Consider the following 16440-nt stretch of genomic DNA (forward strand, 5'->3'; position numbering starts at 1 on the left):
TTTTTTTTTTATTTTTATTTTGAAACAGAGTTTCACTCTTGTCCAGACTGGAGTGCAATGGCGTGATCTCAGTTCACTGCAACCTCTGCCTCCTGGGTTCAAGTGATCCTCTTGCCTCAGCCTCACAAAGTGCTGGGATTACAGGCATGAGCCACTGCACCTGACCATGGAATTTTTTTTTTATTTTTATTTTGAAACAGAGTTTCACTCTTGTCCAGACTGGAGTGCAATGGCGTGATCTCAGTTCACTGCAACCTCTGCCTCCTGGGTTCAAGTGATTCTCTTGCCTCAGCCTCCCAGGTAGCTGGGATTACAGGCATGCACCACCATGCCTGGCTAATTTTGTATTTTTAGTAGAGATGTAGTTTTACCAGGTTGGTCAGGCTGGTCTCGAACTCCTGACCTCAGGTGATCCATCTGCCCCAGCCTCCAAAGTGCCGGGATTACAGGTGTGAGCCATTGCACCTGGTGAGTGTTTTTTTTTTTTTTTTTTTTTGGTGTGTGTGTATCACTCTCCTACTACTTCTCCCTGAGTATATTTTTCAGAAAATCTACAAGGGCATTCAAAACATTCCCAGTCTTCATTGGCTCTCAAGGAAGACATCGCCTTCCTCCTGTTTTTGCCAACATTGGCGCCAATCTGGCTGCCTTTCTCCTTGGTTAAGCCACATTGTCCTGTTAGCATATATTTCATCACGTGTCTTTGTATGCATGTGTGTGTTTCTGTGGTCCTTCACTTTTATTGAATTATCACACCATGAAGGAGACTGCAGAAGACTTCACAGGCAGCACTGGCGGTCAGAATTTGCTTCACTCCTGCCCTGGGCCCCATCCGCTCTCAGCTGCCTGAGCTGAAGAGAGATGCGTCCAGCTCAGACCCTCCGCCTGCTGTGTAGGTTGGGAGGAGGAACAGGATCTCCCATATCTAAGCCAAACCTGTTTCAAGCCACAATTACCCGGTTTCAACTCCAGCCCCGCTTGGTCAGGCATCATGTGTTCCTCCCGATAGCCACAGACTGCGTGGCTAGTTGGGCCAGCAGCAAAACAAGATGTCTGTGGGTCTGCTGAGGGTTGAAGGAATGCCCATCATCTATTCTCTATACAGTATTGGTTTTTAGGTACCTAAGTTTAGCTTCCAGGGTGTACTCACATGGAATGTGTACCACTGTAAAGGTGAGAGACTGCCACCCCGACCCGGAAGTGTATTGGTAGTTGCTTACAACCAGCTCTCTGAAAAAGAGAGCCCCAGTTTGCAGCATTTGCCAATTTCCAAGGTGTAAATACTCCTAAGCCACCAACGTGGCATCACTATCCACAGAGTTGAGAAAAGCTGGGCAGCAGCATACCTTGATCCAGTATTTGAACCAGACAGAGACAATACATACAGATTGCCTCAAGAGCAGAGCAAAAGGTGGTAGAATGATTAGGACGTGGTATGTTTGGAGGTTTTAGAACCTTTGTTTTAAAGATAATTTATTGTCAGTTTATGTAATTTAATTCTTAATAATGTCTGTGTTTCACACTTGGCCCAGAGTTCCCGGAAACTTAGCCGTTCTCTCTTGCAGGCCACTGTGAGCCGGCTCCAGTTACCACTGCTCTTAGTCTCCACGTTTCCAGAAATATGGTTTCGGGGCAGGTTTGGTGAGGAGGCTTAAAAAGCCATGAGAGGGCCGGGCACAGTGGCTCAAGCCTGTAATCCCAGCACTTTGGGAGGCCGAGGCTGGTGGATCACGAGGTTAAGAGATCGAGACCATCCTGGTCAACATGGTGAAATCCCGTCTCTACTAAAACTATAAAAAATTAGCTGGGCATGGTGGCACGTGCCTGTAATCCCAGCTACTCAGGAGGCTGAGGCAGGAGAATTGCCTGAACCCAGGAGGCGGAGGTTGCGGTGAGCCGAGATCGCGCCATTGCACTCCAGCCTGGGTAACAAGAGCGAAACTCCCCTCCAAAAAAAAAAAAAAAAAAAGCCATGAGAAAGAGAGGACCCAGCAGTGACTCCTGGCTGGGGATGGGGCTCTGCATTGGTGGTCAGGGCCCTAATGCCCTGTTTACCCAGTGGCCCGCTAGCCTGATCCTCACAGCCAAGGAGCATCCTGACCTATAGGAGAGGATCAGTGTGAGCTTTTGTGTGTTTGAAGACTCTTCCTTGGCTCAGACACTTTTTGCAAGTCACTTGAACAGGGCTTCGTCTGACCACAGCTGCTCCCAATTTAAAGATCCTTATGATACACTGTTAGCCCTATAACTCTGGCCTTTTTCCTTTAAATCACTCTCCACAAGTGATGATTATCACATACATGTGAGTTTCTGCGTCTCTGCCATCTCTGCTTCTCTTCCTCCCCCCGGAAGCTCTGGGAGGACCGTGTCAGTCTCATCTACCCTGAATACCCAGTTCCTGGTGGGCAATCAGCATATAGCAGACACTCAGTGAATATTTGTTGAAGAGGAAGGGCCTGAGAGAGTGGACAGAGAGACAGGCACGGGAGAGGGAGAAAACAGCAGGAGGGGGAAAGAGAATTTGTTTAACTTGAGTTTCTTTGTCCAAAAGGAATAAGCTGCTGCGAATATACTGGATACCGTTTGATCCTTCCAGCTGCAAGGGATTTATCAGTGAGGAGCTCTCAGCTGCTAGTGGCAGAGACCTCATTTAAAATCAGGCCTGGCTGGGCATGATGGCTTACCCCTAGACTCCCAGCACTTTGGGAGGCTGAGGCAGGAGGATTGTTTGAGCCCAGGAGTTTTTTTGAGACCAGTCTGGGCAACACAGTGAGACCTCGACTCTACAGAAAAATTAAAAAAGAATTAGCTGGTCATGATGGCGAGCACCTGTAGTCCTAGCTACTCAGAAGGCTGAGGCAGGAGGATACCCCGAGCCCAGGAGTTGGAGTTGAAGGTGGCAGTGAGCTCTGACTGTGTCGCTGCACTCCAGCCTGGGTGATGGAGTGAGATCCTGTCTCAAAAAGAAAAATAGAAAATCAGGCTTCAGGTTGGGTGCGGTGGCTCACACCTGCAATCCTAGCACTTTGGGAGGCCGAGGCAGGTGGATCACCTGAGGTCAGGAGTTTGAGACCAGCCTGGCCAACATGGTGAAACCCCGTCTCTACTAAAAATATAAAAATTAGCCGGGTGTGGTGGGGGGCACCTGTAGTCCCAGCTACTTGGGAGGCTGAGGTAGGAGAATTGCTTGAACCTGGGAGGTAGATGTTGCAGTGAGCCGAGATTGCACTACTGCACTCCAGCCTGGGCAACAGAGCGAGAGTCTGCCTCAAAAAAAAAGAAAAAGAAAGAAATTCAGGCTTCAACAGTAAGAGAAATATATTACCGTGTGTAACAAGAAGCCTCAAAGTAGGGCGGCTGCAGCTTGGTGTAAACTCTGCCCTAAGCCCAGGGGCTCATGGCTGCCAAACAGCATCACCTGGGTATAGTAATATACTGCAGAGAGCCCCGGTTGCTTTCTATGCAGCTCTTTTTAGGAGTAAGCCAATCTTTCCCAGATGTCACATGCCCTTCCTAATCCAAGTCCTTCAGGGAGACTGGAATGACCAGAGGCTCTCAAAATGCGGTCCCCAGACCGGCACCATCAGCCTCACCGGGGAGCTTGTTAGAAACTGTGGAAGGGGTGAGGAGTAATCTTTAAGGGAGAAACACTTAACTCACCTGGGGCTCTCCTAAGAGGGAGTGAGGATGCTGATGGGGCCTTGATGGGGTTGACTCATCCTCAATGACTCATGCTTAGATGAGAGATTTGCATCCACTGCCTTTAACCAGGGCCATGAGTGGACAGAGCTGAGTCCTGTGATGCGAAGCGGAGGTGCGCAGGCAGGCAGGCTGATGGCCGGCGATGTGCTTGGCCCTTCTCACTTTTGCTTCTCTCCTTCCCGCCAGCTATCAGAGATTCACTGACTGCTACAAGCGCTTCTACCAGTTGCAGCCTGAGATGACACAGCGGATTTATGACAAGTTTATAGCTCAGTTGCAGACCTCTATCCGGGTGAGTGGCAGGAAGCCTGGCAGGTGCTGTTGACTTGGGCTCTGTCTCCAGATTGTCAGTCCCCACCCTCTGCCCCTCCTCCTTCTCAGCCCCTAGAGCTATCCTGGGTGCCCAGCAGGCTGCAGCACCCATCATCCCTCCCCTCCAAATGATGCAGGTACCTTAGATGCAGCCTTCACTCACTATCCGGTATTGTAATTATGTGTTTTATGTTGTCTGCCCTCTAGATCATGCAAACTCAGCAAGGGCTGAGGGGTTCTTTTATTTTTTTAAGTCTAGATCTTGTTCTATCACTCAGGCTTGAGTATAGTGGCATAATCATAGCTCCCTGGAGCCTCACTCTCTGGGCTCAAGCAATCCTCCCACCTTGGCTTCCCAAAGTCCTGGGATTACATGAACTACCAGCCTACAGGCTCTTTTAAAAAATATTTCCCACTTTAGGTGGGTATAGTGGTCTAAAATTTTAATTTATTTTCTTGAGGCAGAGTCTCGCTCTGTTGCCCAGGCTATAGTGCAGTGGTGTGATCTCAGCTCACTACAGCCGTTGCCTCCCAGGTTCAAGTGATTCTTGTGCCTCAGCCTCCCAAGTAGCTGGGATGACAGGCGCATGCCACCACGCCCAGCTAATTTTCTTTTTTTTTTTTTTTTTTAGCAGAGACAGGGTTTCACCATGTTAGCCAGGCTGCGCCCAGCCTATTTTCTTAATTGTAAAAGCTACATGTAGAAAAGTTGGAATGTTAAGGAAAACATAAAGACCCAGAACAAAGGCTGGATGTGATGGCTCACGCCTGTAATCCCAGCACTTTGGGAGACTGAGGCAGGTGGATCATGAAGTCAGGAGTTTGAGACCAGCCTGGCAAACATGGTGAAACCCCGTCTCCACTAAAAGTACAAAAATTAGCTGGGCATGGTGGCACACACCTGTAATCCCAGCTACTGGGGAGTCTGAGACAGGGGAATCGCTTGAACCCAGCAGGCAGAGGTTGCAGTGAGCTGAGATCATACCACTGCACTCTAGCCTGGCTGACAGAGCAAGACTCCATCTCAAAAAAAAAAAAAAAAAAAGACCCAGAACAGAAATCAGCCAAAATCTTACCAAGTGCTGTTAGCATTTTAGCATATCTTTCCCATGAGCTTGTCTAGTGTCATTACAGCTCTTTCCTCCTCTGTCTTAAGGATGAAATCTCTGAAATCAAAGAGGAGGGGAACCTGGAAGCTGTCTTAAATGCCTTGGATAAAATTGTGGAAGAAGGCAAAGACCGCAAGGAGCCAGCCTGGTGAGAGCGGGGCAGGGAGGTGAGAAAGCATGGGAAAGAGGCAGCAATTTCTGCTTTTTTTTCCCTAGAGTCAGGGTCTCACTATGTTGGCCAGGCTTGTCACAAACTTGTGGCCTTAAAGCTGTCCTCCCACCTTGACCTCCCAAAGTGCTGGGATTACAGGCTTGAGCCACAACGCCTGGCCAATTCAGCTTCTTGAAGGAGACTTTAAGACTGACCTAAGCAGGGAGTGGTGACTCATGATGCTTGTAATCCAGTTCCTCAGGGTGCTGAGGTGGGAGGGATCACTTGATACCAGGAGTTCAAGAGTTCAGGACCAACCTGGGCAATATAATGAGACCCTGCCTCTAAAACAATTTTTTAAAGGCTGACCCCATGTTCACCATATCCATGAGACTCTGGGCTTGTTGCGCCTGAGAGAAAACCTTTTGACAGGGACAAGTAGAGCAGACAGACACCAAACAGTGACTGAAAACAGTTGTACCACACAGTTCCCTTCAGGGAGGAGAGGCCCAGGTAAGCCATGTTATCCAGGGGATTAGGGAGGAGTGGGGCCAGACTGAAGAAGCCTTCCTGAGGGAGCGCATTTAAGGACCTGTTGGGCCTGTGGGAGAAAGGGGTGAGGGAGTGAGAGGAGGCAGAATCGTGAGGTTTGCAACAATCACGATGTACATCTTCCAGGTGTAGGTGAGGCTGGCCGGGCAACTGGTTTTTATTCATTTATTCATTCAGCAGGTATTTAGGGAGCACCTACTATCTGCTCAATACTGTTTGTTTATTTATTTATTTATTTTTGAGACAGAGTCTTGCTCTGTCATCCAGGTTGGGGTGCAGTGGCATGATCTTGGGTCACTGCAACCTCCACCTCCTGGGTTCAAGTGATTTTCCTGCCTCAGCCTCCCTAGTAGCTGGGATTATAGGTGTGTGCCACCAAGCCCAGCTAATTTTTGTATTTTTAGTAGACGTGGTTGGCCAGGCTGGTCTCAAACTCCTGACCTCAGATGATCCACCTGCCTTGGCCTCTCAAAGTGCCGGGATTACAGGTGTGAGCCACCACGCCTGGCCTCAATACGGTTTTAGATGCCAGAGACTTAGCAGTGAACAAGACAGACAAAATACTGCTCTCCTGGAGCTGACATTTCAGCGGCAGCCAGCTGCCTGATACACCAAGTATAAGGTGGAGAAGTGGGGCCTGGGATGAGCAGTGGAGAGCAGGGACCAGCAAGACCCTGGCAGCTGAGGCCCTGCCTCCTGCAACCCTCCCTCCCTTAGTAGAATCCTAGGCCAGAGGGAGTAGAAATCTTTTTTGTAATATCCAATTTTTTTAAATGCTTTGTGACCTTAATACTTAAGAGAATTAGGTTTCATAACTGAAAAAGAATTTTTTTGTTTTTTAGAAGCAAAAGTGAAACTCCATCTCACTCCGTTGCCCAGGCCAGGCTGGAGTGCAGTGGTGCGATCTCAGCTCACTGCAACCTCCGCCTCCCGGGTTCAAGCAATTCTCTTGCCTCAGCCTCCCGAGTAGCTGGGATTACAGGCGCCCACCACCATGCCTGGCTAATCTTTGTATTTTTAGTAGAGTTGGGGTTTCACCATGTTGGCCAGGCTGGTTGCAAATACCCAACCTCAGGCGATCTACCCGCCTCAGCCTCCCAAAGTGCTGGCATTTCAATGATGCCCAGCCATTGAAAAAGAATTTTTAAAGAACTCACGGTGCCTCCACCCCTTGAGTAATCCTGCTTCCTCAGACTTGACTTTCTTTATCTTCCCACATCAGCCGACACTTCTGGGGGCCTCCCACAGTCTGGGCCCTCCCTCAGGAGCCACCCTCAACCTCTCCAGCTCAGTCTGTTGGACTGGGTGCACCAGCAGGGCACATGGTCACAAGGACAGAGGCAGGGGATAGAAAGTCACCTCTAGCCCTGAAGTGTTATAAATGGTGGCGTGTCTGTGGAAGAAGGAGGGGAATGTGGGGCATGGCTGGGAAGGCTAACATAGGGGATGAAGTGAGAAGGGGGAGAGGGTGGACCCCTAAGCATTGAAACCCAGGGACAGGAAGTGAGCATTCCTATGGGGAACAGGTCTTGGGAGGTGAGAGGGACCACGGGAGAGACCTTGGAAGCCAGCCCAAGTTGGGACAAGGTGGGCATGTCACCTAGTGGGCTTGGAATTTGAACCCTCTTCCACGAGGGCATTCCGCCTCCCTCCTCATTCCTTGTGCCCTCTGTGGCCCTCCAGGCGCCCCAGCGGGATCCCGGAGAAGGACCTGCACAGCGCCATGGCACCCTACTTCCAGCAGCAACGGGACACCCTGCAGCGCCACGTGCAGAAACAGGAGGCCGAGAACCAGCAGCTGGCAGATGCTGTCCTGGCAGGGCGGAGGGAGCTGGAGGAGCTGCAGCTACAGGTCCAGGCCCGGCAGCAGGCCTGGCAGGTCAGTGTCCCAGCCTGCCTCTTACTCTTCCTTCTCTAATGGGCCCTCTGAGATCCCCAAATTGGTGGTTTCCTCCCTTCCAACACAAGGGACCCCCACAGGGAGTAGAAGAGCTTGCCCCCTGGGGACAGCCACCCATTACCTGTCCTTGGGCGTGTGCAGTGGTCTCTGCCAGCCTCAGCAGACAGGCTTCCCCAGATCCTCCCCCAGGTACAGGTTCCCCTGATGGAGCAGATGAGGACACAGACCCAGCGAGGGCAGGTGACTCACCCAAGGTAACAGCACCTCCACGTCAGATTTGGAGTTAAACCTGGTGGTCATTCCACTGCTCCGTATCACCACTGCCCAACATAGATATATACATATTAAAACGGGTTCGCTGGGCACGGTGGCTCACACCTGTAATCCCAGTACTTTGGGAGGCTGAGGCAGGTGGATCAAGAGATCAGGAGTTCAAGACAAGCCTGGCCAAGATGGTGAAACCCCATCTCTACTAAAAATACAAAAACAACAGGGTGTGGTGGCAGGCACCTATAACCCAGCTACTTGGGAGGCTGGGGCAGAGAAGTGCTTGAACCCAGGAGGCGGAGGTTAGAGTGAGCTGAGACTGCGCCACTGTACACCAGCCTGGGTGACAAAGCCAGACTCCATCTCAAAAAAAAAAAACTAAAAACCGTGTGTGTGGTAGGGGGTTGGGTGGAGAACAAGAACAGAGAATGGGACAGTATGTTTTTAAATTGATACATAATATTTTACATATTTAGGAAGTACATGTGATATTTTGCTACATGCATAGAATGTGCAGTGATCAAGTCAGGGTATTTGAGGTGTTCATACTCTGGGTATTATTTATGTGTTGGGAACAATTCAAGACCTCTCTTCTAACCACTTTGGTTTTGGTTTTGTTCTGAGATGGGGGTCTCACTATGTTGCCCTGGCCAGTCTCAAACTCCTGACCTCAAGCAGTCCTCCTGTCTCAGCTTCCTGAACAGCTGGGATTACAGATGCTCATCACTGCACCAGGCTCTTCTTAGCAACTTTGAAATATATAGTACATTGTCACCTTACTCTGCTGTTGAACAACAGAATTTACAACTTTGACCTAACTGTATGTTTCTTCCATTAAACTGCCTCTCTTCATCCGCCACCTCTTTTCCCAGCCTCTGTTAATTATCATTCTACTCTCTACCTTTATGAGATCAACTTTTCTCTGCATCCTCACCAGCATGTTATTTTTTGTCTTTTTAATAATAGCCATTTTAGGTCGGGCGTGGTGGATCACACGTTTAATTCCAGCACTTCGGGAGGGTGAGGCGGGTGGATCATGAGGTCAGGAGTTCAAGACCAGCCTGGCCAACCCAGTGATCCCATCTCTAAAAACACAAAAATCAGCTGGATGTGGTGGTACGCAGCTACTTGGGAGATGGAGGCAGGAGAATCGCTGGAACCTGGGAGGCAGAGGTTGCACTGAGTTGAGACCACACCATTGTACTCCAGCCCAGGTGACAGAGTGAGACTGTCTCAAACAAAAATGAAAATAAAATAAATAATATTAATAGCCATTCTAGGCTGGGTGCAGTGGCTCACACCTGTAATCCTAGCTCTTTGGGTGGATCATTTGAGCCCAGAAGTTCAAGACCAGCCCAGGCAACATCGGGAGGCTCTATAGTCGTAATAATAATAATAAGATTAGCCAGGCATGTTGGTGCACACCTGGAGTCCCAGCTACTCGTGAGGCTGAGGCAGGAGGATCACCTGAGCCCAGAAGATTGAAGCTGTAGTGAGGCCCGATTGTGCCATTGCACTCCAGCCTAGGCAACAGACCAAGACACTGTCTCCAAAAAAAAAAAAAAAAGTAGCCATTCTAACTGGGCTAAGTTTGTATCTCATTGTGTTTTGTTTTTTGTTTTTCTGAGACAGAGTCTCACTCTTTCTCCCAGGCTAGAGTGCAGTGGTGCAGCTGTGGCTCACTGCAACTCCCACCTCACGGGTTCAAACAATTCTCCTACCCCAGCCTCCCGAGTAGCTGGGATTACAGGCACCCGCCACCATGCCCAGCTAATTTTTGTATTTGTAGTAGAGATGGGGACTCAAGATGGGGGCCAAGCTGGTCTTGAACTTCTGACCTCAAATGATCCACCCACCTCGGCCTCCCAAAGTGCTGGGATTACAGGCATGAGCCACTGCATCCAGCCTTATTGTGGTTTTGATTTGCATTTCCCTTGATAATTAGTGATGGTGAGTATTTTCTTCATGTATCTATTGGCCATTTGTACATCATCTTTTGAGAAATGTCTGCTCATGTTCTTTGCTCACTTGTTAATGGAATTATTTGTTTTTACTGTTGTTTGTATTCCTTATATACTCTGGATATTGGTCCTTTGTTGGATTGATAGTTTGTAGAGATTTTCTCCCATTCAACAGATTTGTCTCTTCACCCTGTTGTTTCCTTTGCTGTGCAGAAGGCTTTGAGTTTAATATAGTCCCATTTGTCCATTTTTGGTTTTGTTGCTTGTGCGTTTGAGGTCTTAGCCACAGCTTGTTTGCCTAGACCAATGTCCTGAAGTGTTTCCCCCATATTTTCTTTAGAAGTTTTATAGTTTTGGGCTTACGTTAAGTTTTAACCTGTCTTGAGATTTTTGTATATGGTGTGAAATATAGGGGTCCAGTTTCATTTGTCTGCACATGGGTATCCAGTTTTCCCAGCCCTATTTATTGAAGAAGGTGTCCTTTCTCCATTGTATTTTTTTTTCTTTTTTTTTGAGACAGAGTCTCACTCTGTTGCCCAGGCTGGAGTGCAGTGGCACGGTCTCGGCTCACTGCAACCTCCACCTCCCAGGCTCAAGCCATTCTCATGCCTCTTCAGCCTCCTGAGTAGCTGAGATTCCAGGCAGAGCTGCCACACCCAGCTAAATTTTCTATTTTTAGTAGAAATGGGGTTTCACCGTGTTGGCCAGGCTGGTCTCAAACTCCTGGGCTCAAGCAGTTTGCTCACTGCAGCCTCCCAAAGTGCTGGGATTACAGACGTGAGCCACCACACCAGGCCCAAAAACGTTCTATTTTAACTTTTTTTTTTTCGAGACAGTCTTGCTCTGTTACCCAGGTTGGAGTGCAGTGGCATGATCTTGGCTCACTGAAACCTCCACCTCCTGGGTTCAAGCAATTCTCCTGCCTTAGCTTCCCAAGTAGCTGGGATTACAGGCACCTGCTGTCACACCTGGCTAATTTTTGTATTTTGAGTAGAGACGGGGTTTCACCATGTTGACCAGGCTGGTCTCGAACTCTTGGCCTCAAGTGATCCACCTGCCTCGGCTTCCCAAAGTGCTGGGATTACCCACTGTATGTTCTTGATGCCTTTGTGACAATCAGTTGACCGTAAGTATATGGATTTATTTCTGAGTCTGTATTCTGTTACACCACTGGTTATGTGTCTGTTTTTATACGAGTACCATGCTGTTTTGGTTGCTATAGCCTTGTATGATTTGAAGTCAGGTAGTGTGATGCCTCCAGCCTTGTTCTTTGTGTAAAGGATTACTTTGGCTGTCTGCCATTGCCCAAAATGTAGATAATGTGTATATTAAAATGACATCTAGAACCTTCACACATCTAACACATATTCTCCATGCAACAATTGTGTGTCCTTTGAGGGTGAACTTAACTTTTGAAAGTGGCCTGATGTCACTTGTGGCCACATTGGGTGAAGAAGGAGAAGATGATGATCAGGCTGGGTGACACGGCTGGCAGCTTGGCTGCACCATGATGAGACAGATTTTCCTATTGGCTCAGAGTGCATTTCCAAGAGAAGCTTTCCAGTAGGGCTCAAGTGGCGGCACCTCTGTCGAACCCTCTCCATCCATCATGTCAGTCTCCAACTTACATCTACTTATAGCCTCTTGACAGCCGCTTCCTAGGGCAACCCCTCATATTCCTGAGGGGTACAGGTCCCCAAAATTTATGCCTCCTGGATCTCCCTGGTCTTCTCTTCCCAAGCCCAGTTAGCTGCAGCCCGAAGGCCCTGCCACAGCTCAGGAAGGGCCCCAGCCCAGGAGGTGGTGGCAAGTGGAAGGCCAGCAGCCGCTCTGCTCCCTATTGTCCCCACTCCCTCTGCTGTCCCCATGTCACAGACTGGCCTGGGGGGACTGGGCAGCAGGGATGAAAGTGGTAGTGACCATGGCCCCCCCAGCCTGGTGCAGTCTTGCAGGGCAGGCCCCATGGCTCCGAATTGTGTTAACTCGAGCACTCGCAGAGCCCCCTGCTGGGTCCTCAGGCAAGGCGCTGCTCCACCATCGCCACTCGGTCACCATGAGGCCATGGGTCACTCCTGTCTCTGGGTCCTGGCCTCCAAACTGGCCAGATAATGATCCCAGGGCCTCACCAGCTCTGAGATTCAATGCTATCATAAGAGGAACAAAGCCCCCTGCTCTTAAAAGCCATCCCAACCTGGCACGGTGGCTCATGCCTGTAACCCCGGCACTCTGGGAGGCTGAGGTGGGCGGATCACCTGAACTTGGGAGTTCGAGACCAGCCTGACCAACATGGTGAAACCCTGTCTCTACTAAAAATACAAAAATTAGCCAGGTGTGGTGGCAGGTGCCTGTAATCACAGCTGCTTGGGAGGCTGAGGCAGGAGAATTGCTTGAGCTTGGGAGGCAGAGGTTGCAGTGAGCCCAGACAGTTCCACTGCACTCCAGCCTGCGCAACAAAGTGAGACTCCGTATCCAAAAAAAAAGTCATGCCCCACCAGTTCCAGCTACAGACCCTCACATGATCTGACATGGGCCTGTGGATTGAGTGTTCAGTGCTGAGCCCTGTGTGGCCACTTCACAGAGCTGTTTTTTTTTTCACAGTTTCTATGTCTGGAACTGAACTGAAAGTTTACTTAATTCAAGAAAGTTTCTCTGGTGGAAAGCTCTGTTGAGGTTAGAGGATCAAAAGGACACTTTGGGGACTCTTGCTGATGATGGGCTCTGCTCTGGGGATTCTCAGCCTAGGTGGTCACAGAACCCAGCTTGCCATAAATACCTGCCGAATGGTGGGGACTTCCTAATGTTCCTTCGTCCTAACCTGCCCTTTGGGGCCCATGACTTGATCCATGGACTCCATCCATATTGTCCTGGGGGAAACTCCAGGCCTGGAGTCAGGGGCAGTGGAGGGCAAGGATTTGGGTTTTCTCATATTCCAGTTTGTCTGTTGTCTCCCATTGATTTCAGGCTCTACACAGAGAACAGAAGGAGCTGGTCGCTGTGCTGAGGGAGCCTGAGTGAGGGGACGGCCAGGCCCAGAAGCAGAGGGCAGTCAAGGTCAAGAGCCTGTGGTCCAGCATGCCTGGCCTGGGCGGGCTGCCTCTGAGAACGGCTGAAATGGTGCCCAGTCCCTCAGCAGTGATGGCATTTGGTGGAGGACTAGACCAGAACAAGCCTCACTGCCACTGTGCCTTTGGGGCACCCTTGGGGTTAGACACGCACCCCGTTCAGATTCCTGTGTCTTCTACCTGGATAATTCTTGGCCATGCTTTCTCCTGTTGGTTCAGGTCAGCTCTGCCCCTCTGCCTGCTCCTGCTGGCTTCTGAGCCCTTTTCCCTGGGCCTGGCTTGGAGAATCTGTTTTCAATCTCCACTGATTGCCCCCTTGCTGGCCAGCCCAGGGCCCTTACCATGTTCTCCCCACATCCGTAAATAAACTTCCTCTACCGCACTGTCATCTGTGAGGACGCCTCCTCTGCCCGGGCCTCTTGGCTCCCAAATGCTGGCTCCAGTCAAGGCTTCAGTTGTGGTCCTCTGGGAACGTCCAGGCTGGGGTAGGTTGGCAAAGAGCTTACTAGACCATCACGTGCAGAGAGCAGCAGAGCCCGTTGTACAAAAACCAGGACCCCCAGGTTCCCTTTGGCCAGGATGAGCCACCAAAGAGGTGTCACTCTTGGCATCCTCCAAGAATCACTATGGCCGTGTGCGGTGGCTCATGCCTGAAATCCCAGCACTTTGGGAGGCCGAGGTGGGTGAATCACCTGAGGTCAGGAGTTCGAGACCAGCCTGGCCAACATGGGTGAAGCTCTGTCTCTACTAAAAATACAAAAATTAGCTGGGTGTGGTGGCACGCACCTGTAATCCTAGCTACTCGGGAGGCTGAGGCAGGAGAATCGCTTGAACTCGGGAGGTGGAGGTTGCAGTGAGCTGAGATCGCGCCACTGCACTCCAGCCTAGGTGGCAGAGCAAGACTCCGTCTCAAAAAAAAAAAAAAAAAAATCGCTGGGCATGTTGTTTCTCTTGCTTCTTCCACTTCACTCTTCTTCAGCCAGGGCAGCCAAAGGCAGGGCGCTTCCCGGATCGACCAGGGGGAAAGGGGTTGGGTGTGGCTGGGGGCAGAACTTTTCCCTAGTGAGGGTCTTGGTGAGGTCTGCCAGAGGCACACTGGGGACACAGGAGAGCATCAGGTGGCCGCCGCTTCCCACCTCCCTCCTATAAACGGTACTCAGCTCCGCCTCCCTCTGTTCGCCTTGTCACTATGGAGCTGTGGCGTTCAAGCATCCAGACGCCCTGCTCCTGTCAGGCCTGCCGTGGCAGGTGCTCTGTTTATTTGTCAGGTTGGGCAGCCGGTCTCACGCCCTGGTTGGTGGGCAGGTGAGTGAGGACACAGGTTAGACAGGGGAAGGTGCCAGGTCACTCCTCCCTCTTGGGCTGACCTGAGGCAGTGGAGGGGTTTTCAGGCTGGAATGTTGTGTCCCGTAGAGGACATGCCTTCCTGTCACTTATAGGAGTGTTGCAGGAGGGCAGGCCCCTCCCCAGGGTAGTTAACACTGTGGAGGCTGCAGGGGCAGGAGGAGAATCGGGGGAGGGGGGTGGTCAGGAGGGTGGAGGCACGCTCCATCTCTGTGCTCCTCATGGGCCCTGCCGCCCTGCCTGCTAAGGGCATGGGGAAGGGGTTCCTACCTCAGTGAGTGCCCTGCCTCCCTGCCCTGTGCCTGTGTACCTGACAGTCATAGCCACCTGGTCTGTCCCAGAGATGAACCAGCTGACCTCATCTCCCGCCCGGCCCTACCTCCACTGGCTTTGGCTCTTGTCCCTGTGCTGCCTGACCCTTTCTCCTGTCTGGAGCCCTTGAGCTGCACCCACAGCAGGCTGCCTTTGGCATCTCATGGGGTGAACGAGGGCACTGCGAGGCATTCCCTCCCTGGGTTTGGCTTCTGCCCACGGACCGACGGTAGAAATCAGCGTCAGACAGCTGGAGCCCAGCTCTGCTTGAACCTATTTTAGGTCTCTGAGCCCCTCTTCCTCTCTAGACTCTCCCTAGAGCTCAGCCAGTGCTCGACCTGAGGCTGGGGGTCTCCGAGGAAGACTGAGTCAGGGTTGGGGGGTCTGGGGCTGCCCCCTGGGGAAGGGGCCAGAGGCAGTGTTGAGAACCGGGAGGTCTCTGATTGTGGCTCACCCTCCATCACTCCTAGAAGCTCTTGGCCCAGCAGCCACAGCTCCCAACCACAACATCCGTTGGGGTTTGGCCTACGGAGCTAGGGCGGATGACCCCCAAATAGCCCTGGCAGATTCCCCCTAGACCCACCCACACCATGGTCAGGCGTGCCCCTCCTCATCTCCGGGGCATGGTCCAGAGGGTATAAACAGTGCTGGAGAGGGCAGGCCAGCCGAGCCCTGAGCAGCAGCTGGAGACGCCATGAGAGCCCTCACACTCCTCCCCGTGCTGGCCCTGGCCGCACTTTGCATCGCTGGCCAGGCAGGTGAGTGTCCCCACCTCCCCTCAGGCCGCACTGCAGTGGGGGCTGAGGGGTATACCACGGCCGACCTCTTCTCACCCCTTCGCTGGCAGTCCCTGTTGCAGGCTCAGGCCATTTCTCCTAGCTCTGCCCTTGCAGAGGGAGAGGAGGGAAGAACACGCTGCCTGAGACGCAGGGGAAGGAAGATGAGGGCCCTAGGGGTGAGCGGGGTCCAAAGGAACCATGCTCCCTTCCTTTGCAGGTGCAAAGCCCAGTGGAGTGGAGTCCAGCAAAGGTGCAGGTATGAGGATGGGCCCGGCAGGGGCTCCTGGACCCTCCCCTCTCACCCTGGTCCCTCAGTCTCATTCCCCCACTCCTGCAAGGCTGTCAGGAAGGCCACCCTGCTCCCTACCTTGTCCTCCCAAACCCAGAGCCACCTGATGCGTGCCCCTTTGCTCCACAGCCTTTGTGTCCAAGCAGGAGGGCAGCGAGGTGGTGAAGAGACCCAGGCGCTACCTGTATCAATGGCTGGGGTGAGAGAAAAGGCGGTGCTGGGCCATGGGGGAACTACAGCAGGGGGTGGCCTCTGGGCCGCGGTAGGGGTACAGGCAGCCTGCCCTGGCGGGGACCCTGGAGCCCCATGTATAGTGAGAAGAGGGATGGGCATTTGCACAGGGGCTGATGCCACCGTGTCGGGTGTCTCAGAGTCCCAGCCCCTTACCCGGATCCCCTGGAGCCCAGGAGGGAGGTGTGTGAGCTCAACCCGGACTGTGATGAGCTGGCTGACCACATCGGCTTCCAGGAGGCCTATCGGCGCTTCTACGGCCCAGTCTAGAGTGTCGCCCTGCTGGCCCAGCCGGTGACCCCAGCTCTGCTCCTCCCCAGGCCCCCATCTTCCCCTCCCCCTTGCCCTGACCACCCAGCCCTGGAGATGTGGGGTCCCCATCATCCCAGCTGCTCCCAAATAAACTCCAGAAGAGGAATCCGAGGGCCTGTGAATCTGTCCAGTTTATGGAGTGTGGGAGGGAGGTGTT

General features: G+C 51.8%; 2 protein-coding genes across 4 annotated transcripts in view; both read left to right on the forward strand.

Moving 5' to 3' along the window:
- The window catches only part of PMF1 (polyamine modulated factor 1), a 28604-nt gene extending 15202 nt beyond the window's left edge, over positions 1–13402 (forward strand). Inside the window, exons 2-5 of one of the 3 annotated variants that reach the window (XM_032260629.1) lie at positions 3889–3994; positions 5171–5271; positions 7510–7705; positions 12916–13402. In XM_032260629.1, the coding sequence (XP_032116520.1) occupies positions 3889–3994; positions 5171–5271; positions 7510–7705; positions 12916–12969 (457 nt within the window). In that variant the 3' untranslated portion in view covers positions 12970–13402. The remainder of the gene's footprint in view (positions 1–3888; positions 3995–5170; positions 5272–7509; positions 7706–12915) is intronic. The other 2 variants (XM_032260631.1, XM_032260630.1) reach the window with 2 other exon arrangements.
- Positions 13403–13869: 467 nt separating this feature from the next.
- BGLAP (bone gamma-carboxyglutamate protein) lies at positions 13870–16391 on the forward strand. Its single transcript, XM_032260632.1, has 5 exons — positions 13870–15054; positions 15146–15430; positions 15669–15707; positions 15870–15939; positions 16112–16391. Exons 2-5 carry the CDS (start codon positions 15367–15369, stop codon positions 16239–16241), a joined length of 303 nt encoding a protein of 100 aa, XP_032116523.1. The 5' UTR covers positions 13870–15054; positions 15146–15366; the 3' UTR covers positions 16242–16391.
- Positions 16392–16440: the final 49 nt, after the last annotated feature.

Source organism: Sapajus apella, unplaced genomic scaffold (assembly GCF_009761245.1).
Source record: "Sapajus apella isolate SASKATOON/1434 unplaced genomic scaffold, GSC_monkey_1.0 scaffold119, whole genome shotgun sequence".
NCBI classification, from domain to species: Eukaryota; Metazoa; Chordata; class Mammalia; order Primates; family Cebidae; genus Sapajus; species Sapajus apella.

Coding starts and splice junctions, on each gene's coding strand:
- BGLAP (XM_032260632.1), top strand. CDS start 15,367: ATGAGAGCCCTCACACTCCTCCCCGTGCTGGCCCTGGCCGCACTTTGC. Junction 15,431..15,668: donor TTGCATCGCTGGCCAGGCAG/GTGAGTGTCCCC, acceptor CTTCCTTTGCAG/GTGCAAAGCCCAGTGGAGTG. Junction 15,708..15,869: donor GGAGTCCAGCAAAGGTGCAG/GTATGAGGATGG, acceptor TTTGCTCCACAG/CCTTTGTGTCCAAGCAGGAG.